This window comes from Trachypithecus francoisi, unplaced genomic scaffold (genome assembly GCF_009764315.1).
Source record: "Trachypithecus francoisi isolate TF-2019V2 unplaced genomic scaffold, Tfra_2.0 Lachesis_group15, whole genome shotgun sequence".
Taxonomy (NCBI): Eukaryota; Metazoa; Chordata; class Mammalia; order Primates; family Cercopithecidae; genus Trachypithecus; species Trachypithecus francoisi.
The window spans coordinates 112,937,105-112,959,662 of NW_022681460.1; the positions used below are offsets into that span (position 1 = coordinate 112,937,105).

Genomic DNA, 22,558 nt, shown 5'->3' on the forward strand with positions numbered 1-22,558 from the left:
TGCAGACATTAACAGAACCTAAGCACATGGTACGGACAACTGCACAGCAGCACACCAGATAACTCAGAAGAAGCGAGCACACAGCTGCGCACGCTTCCGAAATGCTCTTCAGAAGAAAATCTCGGTACATCTATGGCAAGTGAAGAGGCCAAGTCAGTCCCTTAGAAACCTCCCACTGGCTGGGCACGGCGGCTCACGCCTGTAATCCCAGCACTTCAGGAGGCTGAGGTGGGTGGATCTTAGTCCAGGAGTTTGAGACCAGCCTGGGGAGACCCCATCTGTGTAAAACATAAGAAAAAAAAAAAGAAAGAAATTCCCTAGCCGGGCGTGGTGGCTCAAGCCTGTAATCCCAGCACTTTGGGAGGCCGAGACGGGCGGATCATGAGGTCAGGAGATCGAGACCATCCTGGCTAACACGGTGAAACCCCGTCTCTACTAAAAAATGCAAAAAAACTAGCCGGGCGAGGTGGCGGCGCCTGTAGTCCCAGCTGGTCGGGAGGCTGAGGCAGGGGAATAGGGTAAACCTGGGAGGCGGAGCTTGCAGTGAGCCAAGATCCGGCCACTGCACTCCAGCCTGGGCCACAGAGCGAGACTCCGTCTCAAAAAAAAAAAAAAAGGCCGGCACGGTGGCTCAAGCCTGTAATCCCAGGCCGGGCGCGGTGGCTCAAGCCTGTAATCCCAGCACTTTGGGAGGCCGAGACGGGCGGATCACGAGGTTAGGAGATCGAGACCATCCTGGCTAACACGGTGAAACCCCGTCTCTACTAAAAAATACAAAAAACTAGCCGGGCGAGGTGGCGGGCGTCTGTAGTCCCAGCTACTCAGGAGGCTGAGGCAGGAGAATGGCGTAAACCCGGAAGGCGGAGCTTGCAGTGAGCTGAGATCCGGCCACTGCACTCCAGCCCGGGCGACAGAGCGAGACTCCGTCTCAAAAAAAAAAAAAAAAAAAAAAAAGCCTGTAATCCCAGCACTTTGGAGGCCGAGATGGGCGGATCACGAGGTCAGGAGATCGAGACCATCCTGGCTAATACGATGAAACCCTGTCTCTACTTAAAAATACAAAAAACTAGCCGGGCGACGAGGCGGGCGCCTGTAGTCCCAGCTACTCGGGAGGCTGAGGCAGGAGAATGGCGTAAACCCGGGAGGCGGAGCTTGCAGTGAGCTGAGATCCGGCCACTGCACTCCAGCCTGGGTGGCAGAGCAAGACTCCGTCTCAAAAAAAAAAAAAAAAAAAAAGAAAGAAATTCCCGCAAAGAGAAGCCCAGGCTCAGAGCCTTCAGTATATAATTCTTCTAAACAGTTGAAGAAGAATTAACACCAATCCTTCACAGACTCTTTGCAAGAAATACAGCAGGTGGGAACTCTTCCCATTCATACAGAAATGGTAGGCTGCACCCCTTAGGAATACACACATGGGGGTCCTCAACAGGTCACATGCAAACCAACCCCAGCAGCACACAGAGAAGGCGCATGTGCCGCGACCAGGAGGGCTTGTTCCTGAGTCCATGGCAGGAACTGGTGGCCACATGTGGCTGCTCATATTTAAGTTAATTAAAATGAAATGATGGCCGGGCATGGTGGCTCACACTTGTAATCCCAGCACTTTGGGAGGCCGAGGCCAGCAGATCACTTGAGGTCAGGAGTTCAAACCAGCCTGGCCAGCACGGTGAAACCCCATCTCTGCTAAAAATACAAAAAATCAGCTGGGTATCGTGGCAGACGCCTGTAATCCCAGCTACTCAGGAGGCTGAGGCAGGACAATCGCCTGAATGTGGGATGTGAAGGTTCCAGTGAGCTGAGATTGTGCCACTGCGCTCCAGCCTGGGTGACAGAGCGAGACTCTGTCTAAAAATAATAAATGAAATTTAAAACTCTGTTCCTTAGCTGTATCAGTCGCCTGTCAAGTGCTCAGTAGCACACGTTGCAAGGGGCTGCCATCACGGACAGTGGAGATGTCACATATACCCACCATTCTAGAACATTCCGTCGGATGGCACTGGGCTCTGCCCTGTCTGCTGAGGAGGTGGCTTCTCATCCCTGTCCTGAGCAGGTCTGAGCTGCTGCCCTCTGACCACTGCCCTTGTCCTGCAGGTGGCTGGGGGCCTGAGCCCCACGCCTGCCAGGCAGCAGGTGCTGGACATCGACAGCTGCCTGGACTCATCCGTGCTGGACAGCTCCTTCCTCACGTTCCCGGGGCTCCATGCTGAGGTGAGGGCTCCACGGGGGGGGGGGGTCCCAGGCTGGGCTGGGGATGCTGTCATCTTGGGGCAGCTTGGACTAAAGACACTGTGCATCTCTTAGCAGGCCTTTGCTGGACAGATGAAGAGTGACTTATTTCTGGATGATTCTAAGAGGTGGGTTCCCTAGAGCAACCTTGAGCCCTGGTGCAGGTCACTGTGTCTGGAGTGCCAGGGGTGTGCGGGCTGCATGTCCTTGCTGGGTGTCTATGGCTCCATGTGGTCACACCACCTGGGAGCGGGTTTGCTCAGAAGCCCAGCATGTCCATGCGTGACTGGACGGGGGTGCAGTGCGTGGGTGACACATCCCCTGGCACCTTGCTGACCCACACCACCTGCAGCCTGGTGTGCTGGCCCTCCAGTGAGGGAACGCTCAGTTGGCCGGACCTGCTCAGCGACCCGTCCATTGTGGGCAGCAACCCACGGCAGCTGGCACGGGGCCAGGCGGGCCATGGGCTGGGCCCGGAGGAGGACGGCTTCTCCCTGGCCAGCCCCTACTCGCCTGCGAAATCCTCAGCATCAGGTGAGCTGGGGTGAGAGGAGGGGGCTCTGAAGCTCACCTGCGCAGCTGGGCCCACCCAGTGCCTCCTATGTCTCTAGATGAAGACCTGATCCAGCAGGTCCTTGCCAAAGGGATCAGCAGCCCGGCCCCGACCCAAGACACCCACATGGAAACGGACCTGCTCACCAGCCTGTGAGTGCCCGGCTCTCGGGGGAGGGGTGATGCCAGAGGAGGGGCCGGGACTCAGGCCAGGCAGCCGTGGTCCCTGGGGTGGTTGGGGTGGGCTGGGGGCTGTGGTTGCACCACTTCACTTCTCTGAACCTTTGGCTTCTTGTCTGTGGAAAGAGCCTCATAGGATCCTCCAGGGCGTGAGAAGCTTCCCTTTAGGGAGGGAGCAGGTGCATGGGGCTTTGGAGGAGCAGAAAGGCTCCTGTGTGAGGCTGGCCGGAGCCACATTTTTATTTTGTTCTCAGAGCAGTGAGAAATTATGGGTGGGTTTTTAAATACCCCATTTTTTTCTTTTTGAGACCATTTTTGATTATTTGTCTTTTAAAGAATTTCTTGGCTGGGCACAGTGGCTCATGCCTGTAATCCCAGCACTTTGGGAGGCCGAGGTGGGCGGATCACCTGAGGTCAGCAGTTCAAGACCAGCCTGGCCAACATGGCGAAACCCCATCTCTACTAAAAATACAAAAAATTAGCCAGGCATGGTGGCAGGTGCCTGTAGTCCCAGCTACTTGGGAGACTGAGGCAGGATAATCGATTGAACCTGGGAGGTGGAGGTTGTAGTGAGCTGAGATTGCGTCACTGTACTTCAGCGTGGGCGACAGTGTGACTCGGTCTCAAAAAAAAAAAAAGACTGTGCGTGGTGGCTCACCTTTGTAATCCCAGCACTTTGGGAGACTGAGGCGGGCAGAGCACCTGGGCTTGGGAGTTCAAGACCAGCCTGACCAACATGGAGAAACCCCATCTTTACTAAAAATGCAGAATTAGCCGGGCATAGTGGCTCACGCCTGTAATCCCAGCACTTTGGGAGGCCAAGGTGGGCAGATCACCTGAAGTCAGGAGTTTGAGACCAGCCTAGCCAACATGGCAAAACCCCATCTCTGCTAAAAATACAAAATATTAGCCAAGCGTGGTGGCGGGCACCTGTAATCAGGAGAATCGATTGAATCCGGAAGGCTGAGGCTGCAGTGAGCTGAGATTGCGCCATGGCACTCCAGCCTGGGCCACAGAAGAGCGAAGCTCCATCTCAAAAAAACTTTTTTTTTTTCTCTCAATTTCTTGGTTGTTTTCCAACCTATCAACAAAGGGTCATATGGAGACCTTGTATGTAGTCATGCACATCCACCCTTTGGTAGAGTGCACCACACATACATGTGACCCCGGGCTCTGCCGTGCCCTCCTGTGCTCAGGTGTGCTGAGGCGCACACGGCCCTGCCGTCACGCTGCAGCTGCCTGCAGGATTCAGTGCGGTGGCACGCAGTGGAGGTGCAGAGTCCCGGAGCCACAGGCCACACCACAGGGCCCGCATGCGCAGGGGCTGCGGTGTCTGGGTTTGGGTAACTACACCCTGAGACATTTGCATAGCAACAGAATTACCTAATGACACATTTCTCAGAACATATCCCTGGCACTAAGTGGTGCGTGGCTTTTCCATCCACGTCTATTTTGATTTCTGTGTTATTCCTTGGAGTGCTTCTCATTGTCAAGCAACTAGGAACTAAAGAGGTATGAACTGCCCATGGACTCAGACAAAAAGGAAAACTTCCTGATTTACAAAAGGCAGATAACCATGACATGAGGGCATCTTTATGAATAAATTAGCAGTTGGTTTTAAAAATACAGAGTATGGGGAAATCCAGGGGTAGGCACTACCAGCTGAGCAGCCCAAAGCTCTTTGTGAAATCCAGATTCATTGCTTCTGCAGGGATTTCTGGTAGCAGCTCAGACTCCACAGTCACACAGAGCACGTGGCCCTCGCCCTCCCGGCTTTTTCAACCCTTGGCTGTCCCTTGCTCAGACAGTGCTTCGGGCTGACCAGGTCAGAGGCTTGGGTTCATCCTGGACCCCTCTGCATCCTTCCTCACTCCAGCCTCCAGCACATCCCGTGGCTCCTTTCCCAATGCAGAGCATGGCCTTCCCTGTGCCTGGGCCTGCACCCTCTGTCCTGGCGGCACCTCTGCTCTGGCATTCCTGGCCACCCCATGCCTCCCTGTCAGCCATTCTCCATCTCTGCCAGCAAGAGCCTGCTCCCTGAGTCAGACCGAGTCATTTGTGTTGCTATAAAGGAATAGTTGAAACTGGGTCATTTTTTATTTTTAATTTTTTGAGATGGAGTCTCACTCTGTCGCCCAGACTGGAGTGCAGTGGCACGATCTCGGCTCACTGCAAACTCTGCCTCCCAGGTTCAAGCAGTTCTCTGCCTCAACCTCCCAAGTAGCTAGGATTACAGGCGCCCGTCACCACAGCCGGCTAATTTTTGTGTGTGTTTTTAGTAGAGATGGGGTTTCACCATCTTGGCCATGCTGGTCTTGAATTCCTCACCTTTTGATCCACCCACCTTGGCCTCCCACAATGCTGGGATTACAGGCGTGAGCCACCGCGCCTGGCTAAGTTGAGGCTGGGTCACTTTTTAATTTTTTGTAGGGACAGGGTCTCACTGTCTCCAACTCCTAAGCTCAAGTGATCCTCCTTCCTCAGCCACCTGAAGTGCTGGGATTACAGGGCTGAGCCACCGTGCCCAGCCAAGAGTGCCTTTTATCCTCTGAGAGGCAGCAAAACAGGAAGCAGTCAGTACAGTGCGGCCCCCGGGTCAGGCGGTTCTTTCGGTGATGGGTTGACCAGGGCGCAGGTGCGGGAGAGCGCCCAGGGAGCCTATGACTCAGCGTGTCGCAGTTGGTCTCGTCCTCCCCCTCATGCATCTTTGCTGCCTCCGTACCTCTTCTCTAGCAGCTCTGGGACTGGGCATGTCAGCATGGTGCCCTGATGCAGTGGCACAGCCTTGGTGGTCATTGGCTCCTGGAAACACAGGCAGATCTCTGGCCCCAGGGAGCCCTACACACTTGGGATTTGAAAGGCATTTATATGTTTCCTTGTCCAAAAATAAATTTTAGGCCATAAAACTGCATGGGAGAGACACACTGGGCTCTAGATTGTGGAGATGCTCGTTGGATGGTCGAGACCCAGTCATAGTTTGCAGGGTTGAGGGGGGCCTGTCACGCCCTGGGAGGCCGTGTGTGGCTGTAGGGGCGGCTGGTCAGGCTGTGGGCGATGGGTTTATCAGCAGAAAGTGAGTGGGAGAGGGACACAGGCAGACACTTGGCTTTGGCGCCTGGAGTGGCTCTTGGTTCCCTGGCTCCTAGCACCACTCCCACTCTCATTTGGGGTAGGGTCTTCCGTCTCTTTGTGGGGGGACCCCATGACCCGAGAGGCTCAAGAAACTGCCCGCCCAGATTAGCATGGGCGTGGCTGCCACTGCCTCCTGGAAGCCGGAATGAATTCACAGCCCACCATGTCCCCCAGGTCCAGCACTCCTGGGGAGAAGACAGAGACGCTGGAGCTGCAGAGGCTGGGCGAGCTGGGGCCGCCGAGCCCGGGCCTGACCTGGGAACGGCCCCAGGCAGCGAGGCTCTCCAGGACAGGTGCGCTTGCGTAGGCCCGGGATGCCCCCAGCCCCTCCCTGTTAGTTGCCTGTCACAGGTCTGTCTCTGCTTTCCCAGGACTGGTGGAGGGTCTGCGGAAGCGCCTGCTGCCGGCCTGGTGCACCTCCCTGGCCCACGGGCTCAGCCTGCTCCTGGTGGCTGTGGCTGTGGCTGTCTCAGGGTGGGTGGGTGTCAGCTTCCCCCCGGGTGTGAGTGTTGCGTGGCTCCTGTCCAGCACCACCAGCTTCCTGGCTTCATTCCTCGGCTGGGAGCCACTGAAGGTGAGTGAGGGGGCTGTCGGGTAGGCTGCAGGCCTCCAACGGGGGACCCCTCTGAAGCCACCCCCTCCCCAGGTCTTGCTGGAAGCACTGTACTTCTCACTGGTGGCCAAGCGGCTGCACCCTGATGAAGATGATACCCTGGTGGAGAGCCCGGCTGTGACGCCTGTGAGCGCACGTGTGCCCCGCGTACGCCCCCCCCACGGCTTTGCACTCTTCCTGGCCAAGGAGGAAGCCCGAAAGGTCAAGAGGCTACACGGCATGCTGCGGGTGAGCCCGGGTGCGGCCTGTGCCGCCTCCACTTCCTTTCTCCCACCTCCCACCCATGTACACGGGACACTCTCTTCCCCCTTTCCTCACCCAGAAGGCCCTTGGGGGTTCAAGGCTCTGCAGCCTCTGCCCGGACTCCCTCCTACCCTATGCCCTCCACTTGCTGCCCCAGTCCCTTCCAGGGCCCAGCTCCAATGCCCACTCCTGTCTCACCCTGAAGGCCCCTAAAAACCGCTGCAGTGGCCTGTGTGTCTGCCCCCAGGTGGGGTCCCGGGCAGGGTGTGTGCTGCCGTTACTTAGCCAGGTAAAGTCTTGGGGCGCCCCCTGCCAGCTCACCTTCCTGCAGCTGCACCTGCTATGGGGGCTCCAGCTGTGGCCAAAGCCCTGCTGTCACTGGGCTGGGGCCAGGCTGACCACAGGGCCTCCTGTCCACCAGAGCCTCCTGGTGTACATGCTTTTTCTGCTGGTGACGCTGCTGGCCAGCTATGGGGATGCCTCGTGCCATGGGCACGCCTACCGTCTGCAGAGCGCCATCAAGCAGGAACTGCACAGCCGGACCTTCCTGGCCATCACGCGGTACGGGCATCCGGTGCACTGGTCTGTCTCCTGGGCTTTGGTTTTGCCTTTAGTCCAGCTAAATCCTAAGGGACGTGGAAATATGTAGATACCTTTTTGGTTGCCAGAACTGGAGGTCGGTGCTGCTGGCATCAGTGGGCAGAGGCAAGGGAAACAGCTTCGTGCCCTGCAGTGCACAGGATGGGCCCATGACAGAATTGTCTGCCCCAGAACATCCCCAGGATAAGGCTGAGGAGCCCAGGTCTAGCCGTGGCCAGCAGGTCTAGCCGTGGCCAGCAGGGCAGTGGGAGCCATGTTCCCTGGGTCTATAGCGGCCGCTTACTCCAGGCGGGCATAGGGCAGTGGGGGCTGGAGCACGTGACTGTGTCTGGTGCTGTGGCAGGTCTGAGGAGCTCTGGCCATGGATGGCGCACGTGCTGCTGCCCTATGTCCACGGGAACCAGTCCAGCCCAGAGCTGGGGCCTCCACGGCTGCGGCAGGTGCGGCTGCAGGAAGGTGAGCTGGCAGGGGGTGCCCCAAGACTTAAATCCTTCCTCTTGTCCAGAGAGCAGCCTTCAGCGGAACTCTGGCATCAGCTCTGCTCCTTAGCTGTGTGACCTTTGCTCTCTTGACACTGCCGTTTCCTTCTCTGTATAGTAGAGATGGTAACATTGTCTAATTGATGGCTGCCGGGAGGGTTCTCTGGGGTGGTGCGGAACCAGAGCTCAGGCGAGCTGGCCAGCAGGAAGCACGCCTACTGGGTTTTGATGACGCCCTGGTCCCGGCCTGGGACTTGGTGTGTTTCAGCACTCTGCCCAGACCCTCCCGGCCCCAGGGTCCACACTTGCTCAGCTGCGGGAGGCTTCAGCACCAGCGACTACGACGTTGGCTGGGAGAGTCCTCACAATGGCTCAGGGACATGGGCTTACTCTGCACCAGATCTGCTGGGGTGAGCAGAGCGAGGGCCCCAGGCATCTGTGCCAAGGACAAGGGAGTAGTTCTCCAGGAGTGCCCTGGCCTCTTGACCAGCCTGGCTCGGGGGTGCCGGAAGGGCTGGGGTGCAGCACCAACGCCACCCCTCTCCGGCAGGGCGTGGTCCTGGGGCTCCTGTGCAGTGTATGACAGCGGTGGCTACGTGCAGGAGCTGGGCCTGAGCCTGGAGGAGAGCCGCGACCGGCTGCGATTCCTGCAGCTGCACAACTGGCTGGACAACAGGTGGGAGCTCCCTCCTCTGCCCTCTCCGGGGTGGCTGCAGTCACTAGCCAAGAGCCCACCCTCACCCCTCAGGCCCCGCTGGCCTAGGCGGCTTCCACAGCCCCTCAGCCACGCCTGCACTGCGTGGTCCCCGAAGCTTCCGCCCTGCCACCCTCTCCTAGTGACCCGCACCCTCTGCGCAGGAGCCGCGCTGTGTTTGTGGAGCTCACGCGCTACAGCCCGGCTGTGGGGCTGCACGCCGCCGTGACGCTGCGCCTCGAGTTCCCGGCGGCCGGCCGTGCCCTGGCCGCTCTCAGCGTCCGCCCCTTCGCGCTGCGCCGCCTCAGCGCGGGCCTCTCGCTGCCTCTGCTCACCTCGGTACGCCCGCACCCGGCCAGACCCCGCTCCTCCCACCGGCAGCGTCCCACCCCTTGCAGGGTCACGCCCCTCACTGGGCGCCGCCCCCGCAGCGTCCCACCCTTCGCAGGGCCACGCCCCTCGCTGGGCCCCGCCCCCGGCAGCGTCCCACCGTTCGCAGGGCCACGCCCCTCCCTGGGCCCAGCCCCCGGCAGCGCCCCACCCTTCGCAGGGCCACGCCCCTCCCTGGGCCCCGCCCCCGCAGCGCCACGCCCCTCCCTGGGCCCCGCCCCCGGCAGCGCCCCACCCTTCGCAGGGCCACGCCCCTCCCGGGCCCCGACCCTGGCAGCGCCCCACCCTTCGCAGGGCCACGCCCCTCCCTGGGCCCCGCCCCCGGCAGCGCCCCACCCTTCGCAGGGCCACGCCCCTCCCTGGCCCCGCCCCCGGCAGCGCCCCACCCTTCGCAGGGCCACGCCCCTCCCTGGGCCCCGCCCCCGGCAGCGCCCCACCCTTCGCAGGGCCACGCCCCTCCCTGGGCCCCGCCCCCAGCAGCGTCCCACCCTTCGCAGGGCCAGTCCCCAGCAGCGTCCCACCGCTCGCAGAGCCCCGTCCCCAGCAGCGTACCAGCCCTCGCAGGACCCCACCCCGGCAGCGTCCCACCCTTCGCAAGATGCCGCTCACTCTCCTGACCCTGCCCCTCCAGGTGTGCCTGTTGCTGTTCGCGCTGCACTTCGCCGTGGCCGAGGCCCGTACTTGGCACAGGGAAGGGTGCTGGCGCGTGCTGCGACCCAGGGCCTGGGCACGGTGGCTGCTGGTGGTGCTGACGGCGGCCACAGCGCTGGTACGCCTCGCCCAGCTGGGCGCCGCCGACCGCCAGTGGACCCGCTTCGTGCGCGGCCGGCCACGCCGCTTCACCAGTTTCGACCAGGTGGCGCAGCTGAGCTCCGCAGCCCGTGGCCTGGCGGCCTCGCTGCTTTTCCTGCTCTTGGTCAAGGTAAGGGTGGGGCCGGTGGGCGCGGGGCTGGGCCCAGACCCCAGGGCTGCAAACGGATGGACCCCTCGTCCGCAGGCCGCTCAGCAGCTACGCTTCGTGCGCCAGTGGTCTGTCTTTGGAAAGACGTTATTCCGGGCTCTGCCTGAGCTCCTGGGGGCCACCCTGTGTCTGGTGGTGCTCGGGGTAGCCTACGCCCAGCTGGCCGTTCTGGTAGGTGACTGCGCGGCCGGGGAGGGCCCCTTAGCTCAGCTCAGCTGCACTCCCTCACTGATGCTGCCTTCCCCGCAGCTCGTGTCCTCCTGCGTGGACTCCCTCCGGAGTGTGGCCCAGGCCCTGCTGGTGCTGTGCTCTGGGACCGGGCTCTCTACCCTGTGTCCTGCCGAGTCCTGGCACCTGTCACCACTGCTGTGTGTGGGGCTCTGGGCGCTGCGGCTGTGGGGCGCCCTACGGTTGGGGGCTGTCATCCTTCGGTGGCGCTACCACGCCCTGCGTGGAGAGCTGTACCGGCCGGCCTGGGAGCCCCAGGACTATGAGATGGTGGAGCTGTTCCTGCGTAGGCTGCGCCTCTGGATGGGCCTCAGCAAGGTCAAGGAGGTGGGTACGGCCCAGTGGGGGGGAGAGGGACACGCCCTGGGCTCTGCCCAGGGTGCAGCCGGACTGACTGAGCCCCTGTGCCGCCCCCAGTTCCGCCACAAAGTCCGCTTTGAAGGGATGGAACCGCTGCCCTCTCGCTCCTCCAGGGGCTCCAAGGTACCCCCGGATGTGCCCCCACCCAGCGCTGGCTCGGATGCGTCGCACCCGTCCACCTCCTCCAGCCAGCTGGATGGGCTGGGCGTGAGCCTGGGCCGGCTGGGGACGAGGAGTGAGCCCGAGCCCTCCCGTCTCCAAGCCGTGTTTGAGGCCCTGCTCACCCAGTTTGACCGGCTCAACCAGGCCACAGAGGACGTCTACCAGCTGGAGCAGCAGCTGCACAGCCTGCAAGGCCGCAGGAGCAGCCGGGCCCCCGCCGGACCTCCCCGTGGCCCATCCCCGGGCCTGCGGCCAGCACTGCCCAGCCGCCTGGCCCGGGCCAGTCGAGGTGTGGACCTGGCCACTGGCCCCAGCAGGACATCTCTGTGGGTCAAGAACAAGGTCCACCCCAGCAGCACTTAGGCCCCTTCCCTGGTGGGGATGGGCTGTGGAGTCAGAGTGGACACCGCTCAGTATTACCTTCTGCCACCCTCAAGGCCTCGGGCCAGGCAGAATGGCTGCACGCAGGTTCCCCAGAGAGCAGGCAGGGGTGTCTGTCTGCCTGTGGGCTTCAGCACTTTAAAGAGGCTGTGTGTCCAACCAGGACCCAGGGTCCCCTCCCCGGCTCCCTGGGGGAGGACACAGCAGTATTGGATGTTTTCTAGCCTCTGAGATGCTAATTTATTTGCCCGAGTCCTCAGGTACAGCGGGCTGTGCCCGGCCCCACCCCCTGGGCAGATGTCCCCCATCGCTAAGGCTGCTGGCTTCAGGGAGGGTTAGCCTGCGCCGCCGCCACCCTGCCCCTAAGTTATTACCTCTCCTGTTCCTACCGTACTCCCCGCATCGTCTCACTGTGTGTCTCGTGTCAGTAATTTATATGGTGTTAAAAATGTATATATTTTTGTATGTCACTATTTTCACTAGGGCTGAGGGGCCTGGCAGCTGAAACTGGGCCCTGCGCCCAGAGCTGGCCTCCCCAACACCTGGGTAGGTGTGGCGGGGCTATGGCAGCCCGGCTGCTGCTTGGATGCGACCATGACCTTGGGCCAGTGCTGGGGGCACAGCTGTCCCCCAGGCACTCTCATCACCCGAGGCTGTGTCATCCTTCTTGCCCTGGGCCAGGTAGCGAGAGAGCAGCGCCCAGGCCTGCTGGTATCGGGTCTGGGCAAGAGCAGGACTGGGCATGTCAGAGGACCCCAGGGTGGTTAGAGAAAAAGACCCCTCCTGGTGGCTGGCTCCCAGGGTGGAGGAAGGTGAGCGTGTGCGCGTGCGTGCTGTGCGGCCCGGGCAGCCCCAGGGCCCTCAAGAGTTGGCTGCGCCTGCTTTTGTGTGCCACTTGTGGGCACGGCTGCTACTAGAGCCTCAACCTCCCCCCACCCAACCCCCGCACCAAGCAGACAAAGTCAATAAAAGAGCTGTCTGACTGCAACCTGTGCCTCTGTCTGTGCACCAGGGCCAGGACTTTATTTCACTGACACAAAATACTGTCCAGGGCCGGCGCAGCAGGGACGGCCCCAGCCTCACACGAACTCGGTGAAGTCCTCCACGGAGGAGATGAGGCGCTTCCGCTGACCCACCTCGTAGCCAGACGTGGGCTCGGCCGGAGTCTGTGCAGGGCCTTTGGTATGGGACGGGGGGTGCACCAGAGGCAGGCTGGGGTTGGTGTAGGTGGCTTCCTCGCAGATCTGGAGGAAGAGGCAGCTTGGGCAGCAAGTCCAGGAGGCGTGGCACCCGCTCTGCCCACCCAGCCGCCCCCCAGCCTGGGCAGCCAACACACCCTGCGGAGGGGGCCCCATCTTCCCTACCCGCTGGCGGAGCCTCTTGATGTGGCGGAGCCGGGCGATCCACTTGGACGGGTAGATGTCGGTGGGGTTGGAGCGGCTGTGGTGCACCTGTGAGGCCATCTGGGGACGTAGGCAGGGGTGAGCTCACTCTCAGGTGGCACTTGGGCCTGTCCCACCAGCTCATGCCTGGACCTGCCCCCACTCACGTTTGCATGCAGGGCCATCTGACGGGCCACAAAAGGCAGGTTGCGGTCAGACACGATCTTGGCCACGCTGGTATCCACAAGGCCCTCCATGTCTGGGGAGACTTGGTGGTCATGCCAGGCCCAGGGCCCTTGGCGCCACCCTGCCCCGTCCCACCCCAACCCTACCTTTCCTGCACTGCCCAGCCCCACCCGGCCCTACCTTTCCTGCACTGCAGGGACACCAGGTTGCACTCATAGTCCAGCGGGGTGATGATCACGTGGACAAAGTTGAACTGGCCCTGCCCAGACAAGAGAAGGGGTCATCCCCGCGCACACCGTGTGCTGAGGGCTGCGCTCAGCCACTGCCTGGCTGCACGGCTAGACGCTTCTCGACTCCATGGGCAGCATCTGCCCCTGAACTTTCCCCTCCGGCAGCGGGGCTGTGTTTAGCCTCCCACAGGCCAAGCCCCCTCCACACCTAGGCCAAGCCCCCTCCACACCTGGGCCCAGCACCCACATGCGCTACGGCCACAGCGGGGCACCTCTACGTGCTAGGGCCCCCAGGGTGTCTGCACACATCCAAATCCGTCTGCCCAGCCATGAAGTGTGCCGTGTACCCCATCTCAGCACCACCACACCCTCCTCAGCCTCCGGATGCCCCCCATGGATCGTCTTGGCGTCTGGCCGGGCCCACCTTCGCTCTGCTCCTGCCCCTCCTGGACTCTGACTAGCAGCCCCGGGGTTTTGGTTCAGTGGTTGCCTCAGGGTCCTGGGGCCCTTGGAGTGAGGCCTCCAGCCCACCTGCCCTGCCTGGGCCATGCCAGCTCTCCCTGCCGCACTGGGGCTCACCCGACAGAGCACCCAGGACATGCTCTGTGACACTGGCCGACCCAGCCCACCTCCAGAAGAGGCTGATGCTGGTTGCTGCCTAGTGGTGCGTGGCGGTAGCCAAGCGAGTGGCCTGACAGCTGCCACTGGGGAGAGTGGGGGCCCAAGGGCCGCGCCGGGCAGACAGGAAGCACCAGCTATACTGTGCCCACCCAGCACATCCAGTCTGCACTTGCCAGTTACTCCTGACAAAACCCCAGCAGCAGGGGCCACAGTCTCCATGGCACAGATGATGCAACTCAGGCTCAGGGATTGAAGCTCGTGCCCACGGGGCCCTGAGCACTGCGGCCTCTCATGCTCCTTGTGTCCGAAGCCCAGGGAGGACCCCCCCAACCCGAGACACAGTAGCGCACCTGCCTGGGACCCAGCCCCCCTGACAGCACCTCACTCACCTTGATGGTGCCGAGCTTGAAGTCCTCGCCAGAGTCATTGTAGACAATGGACACGAAGTCGTTGCCCAGGTGCCGCTTCTTGTCGCAGCGATGCTTGTCCACGTCCTTGGTGGGCATCAGGGTGGCGATGTGGAAGACGGCTGCGGGCGAGCAGAGCCAGATGGGTTTGTGGGGCCAGTGCTGAGGCCCTTTGTGCCTCGCACCGGGGCACCTCCTGATTCCTCCAGAGGTTCTGGGGGCCTGCGGGGCCACGTCCTCTGGTGCCTAGCCAGTGGCCCTCGGCTCTTCCCCAGGGACAGGGCTTCGGGAAGCAAAGCCGCCAGCCCCATCACTGCCTCCATGCCCATGCTGCTGAGCTCGGACCCTGAAGCCTGGAGAGCTGGAGAGCTGGAGAGGGTGGGGAGGGTGGGGATGGCGGGGCCGTGCCCCGAGGCGTGCGGCAGCAGGACGAGATGGGAGCCAGCAGGAGTGGGTGGGAGCCAGCAGGAGTGGGTGGGGGCCAGGCCACACCTTGCATGATGTCGTCGTGCCAGCAGTAGGTGAACTGGCCGTCCTCACCACACACGTCCAGGCCTCCCAGGTACACCTTGTCTGGCTGGCAGTCCTTGAGCTCGATGAGCCGGCCCAGGCCCGTCAGGAACTCCGTGTACCTGTATGAGCCATGCTCGTTGGACAGGATGGCGAGCTCACTGTTACTCTGTGGGGAGAGACGAGAGACAAGGTGGCATCACTCCTGGGCCAGGCCCCGCCCCGCAGAGGGTGGGGGTGCCCAGTGGGCTCTGCCGGGAGCCCCCACTCTGATCCCTGAGGCAGACGGGACCATCCATTCCAGCAGCCACCCAGGCCAGACACCAGGTGTCATCCTCAACTCCCTCTCTTCCCTCAGCCCCGTATACGCCTGGCCAGCAAAATCGGGGAGCTCCACCCTCAAAGCACAGCCGGGGCCCTGGCTTCTCAGCAGCCTGCCCCCGGGGGCCTACCGTGCTCCCACAGAGACCGTCACCACCCACCTCCACGAGCCACACAGCAGGAGGGACTCACTGAGACTCGGCTGAGTCAGAAGCAGCCCAGGCCCTACCCTTTCCCTTGGGATGAAGGTGCAGCCTCTAGGGCACTGAGGCTGCCTACCCTGTCGGCTCCCGTGCTCGCCCAGCACAGATGCTCCGGCTGGGCAGGGTGCCCCCGGCCTCTGCACCTGCTGCTGCTGTGCAGGGTGCCCCTACCCCTTATGCAGGCTCCCCCTGCCCTCTCCCTCACCACTTAGCTGTCAGCTCACTGACCAATAGCACCCTCCCCAGCCCCGCGACCGGTGCCACCCGCCCAGTCCTTCTGACTCCTTGGCGTGCCGGGTGCTCACATGCTGACCTGTCACTGGCGCCTGGGTCCCCAGCACTCAGAGCAGCACGTGGCACAGAGCTCAATGAGCACTTCATGCTCTAGGGGACCCAGCAGTGTTGAGCTCCGCGGGGCATAGGGGGCCCAGACTCCCACCCACTGCAGGCTGAGACCCAGCTGGCCCTGTCCAGGCACCTAGGTTGGCCCTGTAGCCTCACCTGGCCTTCTCCCACATATAGGACGGCGATCTTGTGGGTGTCGTATGATGGGATCTGGTCGAGGAGCTGCACCGACCGCTCAAAGGACTGTGACTGTGGCACACAGAGCCCTGCCTGAGCCCCAGATGCCTGTCCATGGGAAGCCGCCTCACCCAGGCTAGTCACAGCAGGCTGCCACAGGGAGCCGAGGCCAGAGCCCTCTGTAAGCCTGAGCTCTGAGCAACAGAGCTGGGCCCCCCACCATTCCCCGGAGCCACACGCTCCAGCAGACTGCAGGAGAGGGAGGCCACGCCTACCTCATTGGGCAGCAGGATTGGCTTGTTTGACTCATCGCCAAAGAAAGGCGAATGGTAGAGCTGCAGGAACACGAAACTGCACAGGGAGGAGACAGTGGGCACCCAGGTGAGGGCCTGGCCAGGGCAGCCACAGCCCAGGGAGGAACACAGAACCTGGCCATCTCCTACTCCACCGCCTTCCCAGGGGCTCCAGCCAGCCCTAGGGCACAGGTGAGGACCCTCCCCAGCCTGCTCGGCCTGGGGCAACTGAGGCACCAGGTTCCCGCAAGACGGGTGTCAGGAGCCCCACCCGGAAGCAAGAGGCCCACCTGGGGTTGATGCCCGGCACTTTCTCTGCATTGGAAGCTGTGGCTCTGCTCTTAAAGGCATCCCTTTCTACCCTCCTGCCCCTGCGTGATGGGGCCGAGTCGGAGATGGTGTAACCGCGGGGCCGGAGGCCACTGGGCGAGCGGGGGGAGCTGGAAGGCAAGGGACCCTCGGGCTGGCCCCGACTGTCTTCGCCCGAGGCTGGCCAGGCAGCACCTTCCCCGTCCAGGATTCCTGACTGTGAACGGGCCTTAACCTCAGGGCTCAGCCGACCCACGTCGGCCTTGTCCCCAGGGTCCCCGAGGATGTCCTGCAGGCTCTGCAGCTCGGGAGAGGAGCTGGACTTGCTCAGGGGCTGCGAGGGCTGGAAGGAGAGGTCCACAGAGGGCCGGCCACCCTCCGAGGAGACGGCTCGTTCAATGGGGATTCCCCCGGCAACCAGCTCCTCTGCGTGGAATGACTTCTCCTCCTGGCTGGAGGTTGAGGACGACTAAAAAGGACCATCCCAAAGAGAACCCCGTCAGGAGGCACCCTCGGGCCTCCCTGGGGCTGCCCTGGAGGTGGTGAGGCCCTATCTGTCCTCTGTCCCGGGGCCACAGAGCGGCCAAAGCACCAGGCTATGGTCCCCACCCGGGAAGCAGCAGCACCACCACCAGCTGTGCCCCACACTGCGCGAGCTGAGGTATCAGCATCCCGAGACCACAGGCTGCCCAGCAGCCAGGGGCCGGCCCAGGTGGACGGCTGGGAAGTGCAGACCGTCTGTGCACAAAGGATGTGGAAGAACATCTCACCCAAGTTCACAGAGCCAGTTCCCCGGGTGCAGGCACACCCACGCAGAGCCCTGCCTCCCACGAGGAGACCCCAGGGCTCAGGAGGGTCTAGGCTCTGAGCCACACTCACCCTGCTGTAGGCGTCTGTGCGCCTGTCCACGCCTAGCACTGCCTCAAAGTCCTCCAATCCTGGGGGCTCCACTGGCACAGGAACCTCGCCAGGACTTCCCTCCTCCATGACCACGGCAGAGTCTGGGAGGACACAGACGGGGCTGCTGGATGTGGGGCTAGGCCAGGCCCTGGCGCTCACAGAAGGCTCCGAGAACCAGCCTTCTGACCAGAGGGACAGCAGCCCTGCGAGCCTCCCCAGGGCTCTGCTTACTGCTGCCGTCCACCGAGCGGGCAGGGAAGACACTGGGAGGGCCCGGGCGTAACCCTGACACAGACATCTCCTGCATGAGCTCCTGGGGGTTGGGCAGGCAACCGGCTCTGCCCACCCTAGAGTCCACCAGCAGCCACCCCTGTGCCTCCAGGTAGGCAGGGGCAAGACACTCTCCGCCCAAGATGGGCCTCAGCTCTAGAAGAGGGGGCACCTAGAACCAGCCCTCCATAACCGAGGAGAGAGGCAGAGACGCCATGACGTGGGGGAAGTCCCTCTTCCCTATTTGCAAACAGACTTGGGAGCCCGCTCCCAAGAGCAGAGGCTCACCCTCCAACTCCAAGCCAGACCCAACAGCTGGGGACACTAAGGAGAGAGGGTGTGAGGTCCCAAAGCAGTACTTCCTGTGCCAGCGTCAGGGCAGGGGGAAAGAGAGTAGAAGCAGCAACAGAGGGGAACAACACAGCCCCCAGGAGCCCACACAGCCCTGCACACACACAGTCACCCGCCCCAGGGCCCGTCCCACGCAGCCCTTCCGAACTTGCTCCTGTCCGCACGTGGAGACCTGGCAGGGGAGCACCATGCAGGTCACAGCACTCCCTGCCAGGGCCTGGGGACAACAGGCAGAGGTCAGTCTGCAGGGCCCTTGGTCAACCTGGGACGCGAGGCACACGCCGCCCTATCTGTGGGTTCCAGAGGCCAGGGCAAGGCCAGCTTGGCGGAGGCCCGGGGCGGGCTTCCCCCTAAAGAGCTGGCACCCATCAGAGTCTGCAGCTCAGTTGATGTCACCATGGAGACTGAGGCCACCCCCACCCCTCGGGCCTGAAGCTGGGCGTCCTTGCACAGCGCAGAGACAGGGCTCAGCCACAAAAGGACCAAGTCAAGGGGATCCCGCTGGCTAAGCCAAGGCGTTCTGCACAGACGTCCTCATGCGAGTCGGGACCTGCTCCCCAGGGCAATGGAGGTCAGACGGACCATGGGGGTGGGCGGATGAGGCGATGAGCACAGCATCTATGAGGCAGAGTGGCGCTCTGCAGCGAACCGCTTCCCTTCGAGAGGCGCGCCAATACCTGCCCAGGAAACGCTCCTGTGCAGCTGTCCTTGGCAGCTGGACTGGTACAGGGAGGAGAAAGAGGCCACTGCAAGGGAAGCCCGTGCGCGGCCACGTCAGCAGGAGGAGGGGCTACACACAGGTCGAGCAGAGAGCACAGGCCCCGTGCCTGCAGAGGAGAGAGGGCAGGGCCAGCGGCCGGCAGGGGTGTGCACAGGGCCCTGAGCTGGAAGCTGCTCGGGCGGACCTGAGGAGGGCTGGGCCTCCCTCCTCCCGTGAGTAGACATCCTAGGCTGCTAAGTGCCATCTACAGCCACAGAGAAGGGCCAGAGGGTCTGGCGAGAAGCATGGTGCCAAGTGGGGTGGGGGCCCAGGGTATGCAGGCGGGCCTAGGTGTCCAAACCCGGGCCCAGGCAGGGAGGGAGGCTGCCGCGGAGCCTCCTGGAGCTGGCAGTGCTAGACTCCCCGTGGAGGGTGCTGGGCAAAGGCTCCACAGGGGCCCTACTGCTTCTGACACCGCCAGCTCCAGTTTCCTGAGCAGGGCAGGCAGCTCCCATAGGCCAGCCTTCTCCTCGGCATCGGAGAATGACTGTGCTGAGGCAGGCCAGGGACCACTCCCAGCCGTGTAGGTGCCCTCCGCGGAGGGGAGCCACGTTGCCGTCACCAGGAGCACCAGGCCAGTGGGAGCAGAGCCCATGCTAAGGCCCGCCATGCCACTCACCTGTGTTGGAGCGAGGCAGAGGAGGGGGTTTGGTCGTGCTGGCCGCTGGCACCGACAGCGACTTGTACAGGGCTGTGTCCCGGTGCTCCTTGAAGCGCTCCGCTGCCATGAGGGCGTTGGACAGCTCCTGCAGGGGCATGTTGTTGATGTCCGAGGAGAAAGGGCTGAGCGGGTTCTCCAGGCTCATCAGCCAGCTGGTGTTCCCTGCAGAGGCGGCAGCACCTTTGGCCTGAGGCCAGCGCCGCCCCACGCCCATCCCTGGCCCCCGGGAGGCCTCCTGGCTGGGCCCTGGTTTTGCCCTGATGCTCCCTCCCACGATCCTCAGGACCACCATGTCAGAGCCAGCGCTGGCGGCCACCACCCTGCTGTCCCCATCAGCTCCTGCCCCGAGGCCAGGCTCAGCCAAGCCTGGGGAGGCACCTCGGAGCGGCAGCCTCCAGCCCACACCCTCACAGTCCGGACCCAAGGCCTCCACGAGGGCCGGAACCCCACTCCTCGCACCCCTCAGCCACACCCAGGCACCCCTGGGCTCTGGGCCTCTGCAAAGGCCTCCGTCTGCCCCTGGGAAGAGGCTGAGCTGTGCCTCCATGTTGATGTGCTTTAATCCCAACCCCAGGAACTCCGAACAGGACTGTCTTGGAGACTGGGTTTCAGAAAGGTAATGAAGGCTAACAAGGCACCAGAGTGGACCCCAGGCCACGACTGTTTTCCTCCTGAGAAGATGGACACGCAGACATGCAGGAAAGACCCTGTGAGGACACAGGGAAAAAGCCGTCTGCACGGCAAGGATTGAGGCCTCTGAGAAGCACCTCCTGCCCAGGAGCACGTGGATCTCAGACCGCCAGCCTCCCGGCGGGGAGGGCGACTCTCTGCCGCGGAGGCCACTTGGTTCACTACAGGCCCTGCCCCACCTCGGCCACCTGGGTCGCCCCTCACAGCTCACCTCCGGAGACTTAAAAGTACCCCCAAATGGCCGGGGCGGTGGCTCACGCCTGTCATCCCAGCACTGTGGGAGGCCGAGGCAGGCCGATCACGAGGTCAGGGGATCAAGACCATCCTGGCTAACACGGTGAAACCCCGTCTCTACTAGAAATACAAAAAAATTGGCCAGGCGAGGTGGCGGGCGCCTGTAGTCCCAGCTACTCGGGAGGCGGAGGCAGGAGAATGGCGTGAACCTGGGAGGCGGAGCTTGCAGTGAGCCGAGATGGCGCCACTGCACTCCAACCTGGGCGACAGAGCGAGACTCTAGTCTCGGGGTGGGGGGGAAGTTACCCCCAAATACCCCAAGAGGACCAAGTCTGCAATCACCCCTGTGTGTCCACAGCTCTGTGGGTGACTGGCAGAGGGATGGGGCCCAGGCCAGCCCCGCCCAGTACCTGTGGGCCTCCGGACCAGGATCTCCGCCCAGCCCTGGGTCAGCAGGGGCACGTAGGCTGCCAGGTTCGTCTTCTCCTGCATAGGAAGCCGGGTGCCGGCTGAGGCTTTCTCAGGCTTCGCGGCTGGTGCAGTCTGTGGTCCTGGAGAAGTGGCACTGCCCGGGAACTGGGAGGCTGGCACATCCAGGGCGCCAACTCGAAGACCATGGCCCCCTGAAGAGGAGGGTGGAGGACTGGTGACCACCACTTACCTGATGCAAAACCACCAGCCTAAAGCTGAATACCACCCCCGGACCTGGCAGGCTAGTGCCACAGGGAGCCAGAGAGGGTGGCAGCTCTGCCCTCAAAGCACAGCCCACCACAGCACTGGCCTCAGTGGACCGAGGGCCACAGGGAGGGACCCAAAACCTGTCCTGCAGTCAGACCATGGCTCACTGGAGCAGAGGGGGCTCCAGGACTGAGCCGGGCTTAAGACCCACAGGAAACACCAGCTCCCAGAACAGGCCCCTCTGCAGCAAGCGGGCCGCACTCCACCACTCCATGGCTGTAGGTAAGCTGTGGAGGCCTCACCCCCAAGTCAGGATGTGGCCAGGCCTGAAGCCAGCCACCCCAGCCCCTGGGCTCAAGGGGCCCTCCTGAACACTGGGACCAGCAGCAGCAACTGAGGGAGCCCTGGGGCCTGTGTGGGAGTAGCTGGGGCCAAGGCTCACCTGACATAGAACGGACCCGGTCCCGGGCCCCACGGGACACCTGCTGCCCAGCCTGGGACTCCAGCTTGGCCGGCGCCTCCTTCGTCTGTCTCACATTCATGCCAGGGCTGGAGCTGAGAAGAGAATCCCAAGCACAGGGTGGACTCAGTCTCCAGGTTGGCACGAGGGTGCCTCGTGGACATGGGCTTGGGACAGCCAGTGTCGAGGCTGGCAAGCATGGAGAGAAAGGTGGTGCAGTCACCTCAACTCCGGGCCGGACTGCAGCTCCCCCGAGTCCAGGCCTAGTAACGACCGGGTCCCGGTTCCCACACTCGTCGTCACGGTGACAAGCTTGTTCCCAACCAGCCAGGTTTTGGTCCTGCCACCCGCCAGGAGGAACTCGCCCACAGGAGACCTAGAAGACAGGGAGTGTAAAACCCAGCTCGCCCGTGGAGCTCCGGAGGCCTCGGCTCCCGCAGGCCTGCCCAGCCCTGGAGTGCTGCCTGGACCTCTTCGGGACAGCTGTGAAGTTGGAGAAGACGTATCGAGCCATCATGTCCAGACAGGTTTCTGTGAGCTCCAGGTGGAGGTTTTTCAGGCTATCGTCAGCCTGGGCCATGGAGTTCTCGTCTGCAGACCCCAGGCTGGCACTGGTGAGGGACGTCTGTATCCTGCTGGAGGGAGAGGCCGCAACCGGGGTCAGGGTGCCAGGCAGGGCGGGCCGAGCCACCTATCACCAAGGGATCAAAGCTCAATGCATGCACGGCTGAGGACCTCGCTCGGAAAGAACCCAACAGGGCGTGGGCGGCCCAGCGAGCCTCAGCTTGAGAATCACGTGGACCACATCATCCCAGAGAACGGGGAGACGCTGGCTAGGGAAGACCAGGCCCATTGGTCAGAGCAGACTCAGGAGGCTAGAGAGACGGACATCCCCTCACCAAAGCCCATGGGAGCACTAAGTTACGGCCTCATGGTTAAACAGTGTGGTCATGCAGAGAGGCGGAGGCCACGCAGACAGGCCACATTGCATTCTGCCCGCAGGCTGCCTCTGGCGAGCACGCAGAGCTCTGGGGTCCCCACGTGGCCTTTCACCCTCACTCTCAGGCAGGCAAGCGGCCGCCTGGGCTCCACACCCAGCGACCAGTCACACATAAGTGACAGGGAAGAGCCTTATGCGGGGTTCATTCTGATACAAATTTCATAGCCCCTAGGCAATATTTTGCTCATGATACAGAATGTGCTAGAAAACGGCTTTAAGCTTCACCGAGCACCCCTACCACCCCAACCCCTGGCCAAGTCCCGCACAGCAGAGGCCGGCCTGAGGCAAGGAGGTGGATGGACTCAGGGCTGTGGGACCCCTTGGACTGCAACGGTCTTCCAGGAGGAGACAGATATCCCCTCTGTCAGC

At 62.5% G+C, this 22,558-nt stretch overlaps 2 protein-coding genes across 12 annotated transcripts in view; one reads left to right on the top strand and one right to left on the bottom strand.

Moving 5' to 3' along the window:
* Positions 1-12,189, top strand: part of PKD1 (polycystin 1, transient receptor potential channel interacting) — a 48,295-nt gene extending 36,106 nt beyond the window's left edge. For 2 of the 3 annotated variants that reach the window (XM_033236143.1, XM_033236145.1), the window contains 16 exons: positions 2,092-2,208; positions 2,302-2,354; positions 2,579-2,760; positions 2,838-2,931; positions 6,265-6,383; positions 6,462-6,664; positions 6,737-6,931; positions 7,368-7,507; positions 7,890-8,002; positions 8,294-8,435; positions 8,576-8,701; positions 8,884-9,058; positions 9,741-10,031; positions 10,107-10,241; positions 10,320-10,625; positions 10,716-12,189. In XM_033236143.1, coding sequence (XP_033092034.1) covers positions 2,092-2,208; positions 2,302-2,354; positions 2,579-2,760; positions 2,838-2,931; positions 6,265-6,383; positions 6,462-6,664; positions 6,737-6,931; positions 7,368-7,507; positions 7,890-8,002; positions 8,294-8,435; positions 8,576-8,701; positions 8,884-9,058; positions 9,741-10,031; positions 10,107-10,241; positions 10,320-10,625; positions 10,716-11,183 — 2,859 coding nt within the window. In that variant the 3' untranslated portion in view covers positions 11,184-12,189. The remainder of the gene's footprint in view (positions 1-2,091; positions 2,209-2,301; positions 2,355-2,578; positions 2,761-2,837; positions 2,932-6,264; positions 6,384-6,461; positions 6,665-6,736; positions 6,932-7,367; positions 7,508-7,889; positions 8,003-8,293; positions 8,436-8,575; positions 8,702-8,883; positions 9,059-9,740; positions 10,032-10,106; positions 10,242-10,319; positions 10,626-10,715) is intronic. The other variant, XM_033236144.1, reaches the window with a different exon arrangement.
* The window catches only part of TSC2 (TSC complex subunit 2), a 41,442-nt gene continuing 31,060 nt past the window's right edge, over positions 12,177-22,558 (bottom strand). For 2 of the 9 annotated variants that reach the window (XM_033236152.1, XM_033236148.1), the window contains 16 exons: positions 21,660-21,821; positions 21,413-21,565; positions 21,172-21,284; positions 20,462-20,674; positions 19,086-19,289; positions 18,384-18,452; positions 17,065-17,186; positions 16,167-16,654; positions 15,859-15,934; positions 15,563-15,655; positions 14,520-14,706; positions 14,010-14,149; positions 12,950-13,028; positions 12,751-12,842; positions 12,566-12,664; positions 12,179-12,445 (listed from right to left, as the gene is read on the bottom strand). In XM_033236152.1, coding sequence (XP_033092043.1) covers positions 12,281-12,445; positions 12,566-12,664; positions 12,751-12,842; positions 12,950-13,028; positions 14,010-14,149; positions 14,520-14,706; positions 15,563-15,655; positions 15,859-15,934; positions 16,167-16,654; positions 17,065-17,186; positions 18,384-18,452; positions 19,086-19,289; positions 20,462-20,674; positions 21,172-21,284; positions 21,413-21,565; positions 21,660-21,821 — 2,455 coding nt within the window. In that variant the 3' untranslated portion in view covers positions 12,179-12,280. Of the gene's footprint in view, positions 12,446-12,565; positions 12,665-12,750; positions 12,843-12,949; positions 13,029-14,009; positions 14,150-14,519; positions 14,707-15,562; positions 15,656-15,858; positions 15,935-16,166; positions 16,655-17,064; positions 17,187-18,383; positions 18,453-19,085; positions 19,290-20,461; positions 20,675-21,171; positions 21,285-21,412; positions 21,566-21,659; positions 21,825-22,558 lie in introns of all 9 variants that reach the window. The other 7 variants (XM_033236146.1, XM_033236147.1, XM_033236153.1 and 4 more) reach the window with 5 other exon arrangements.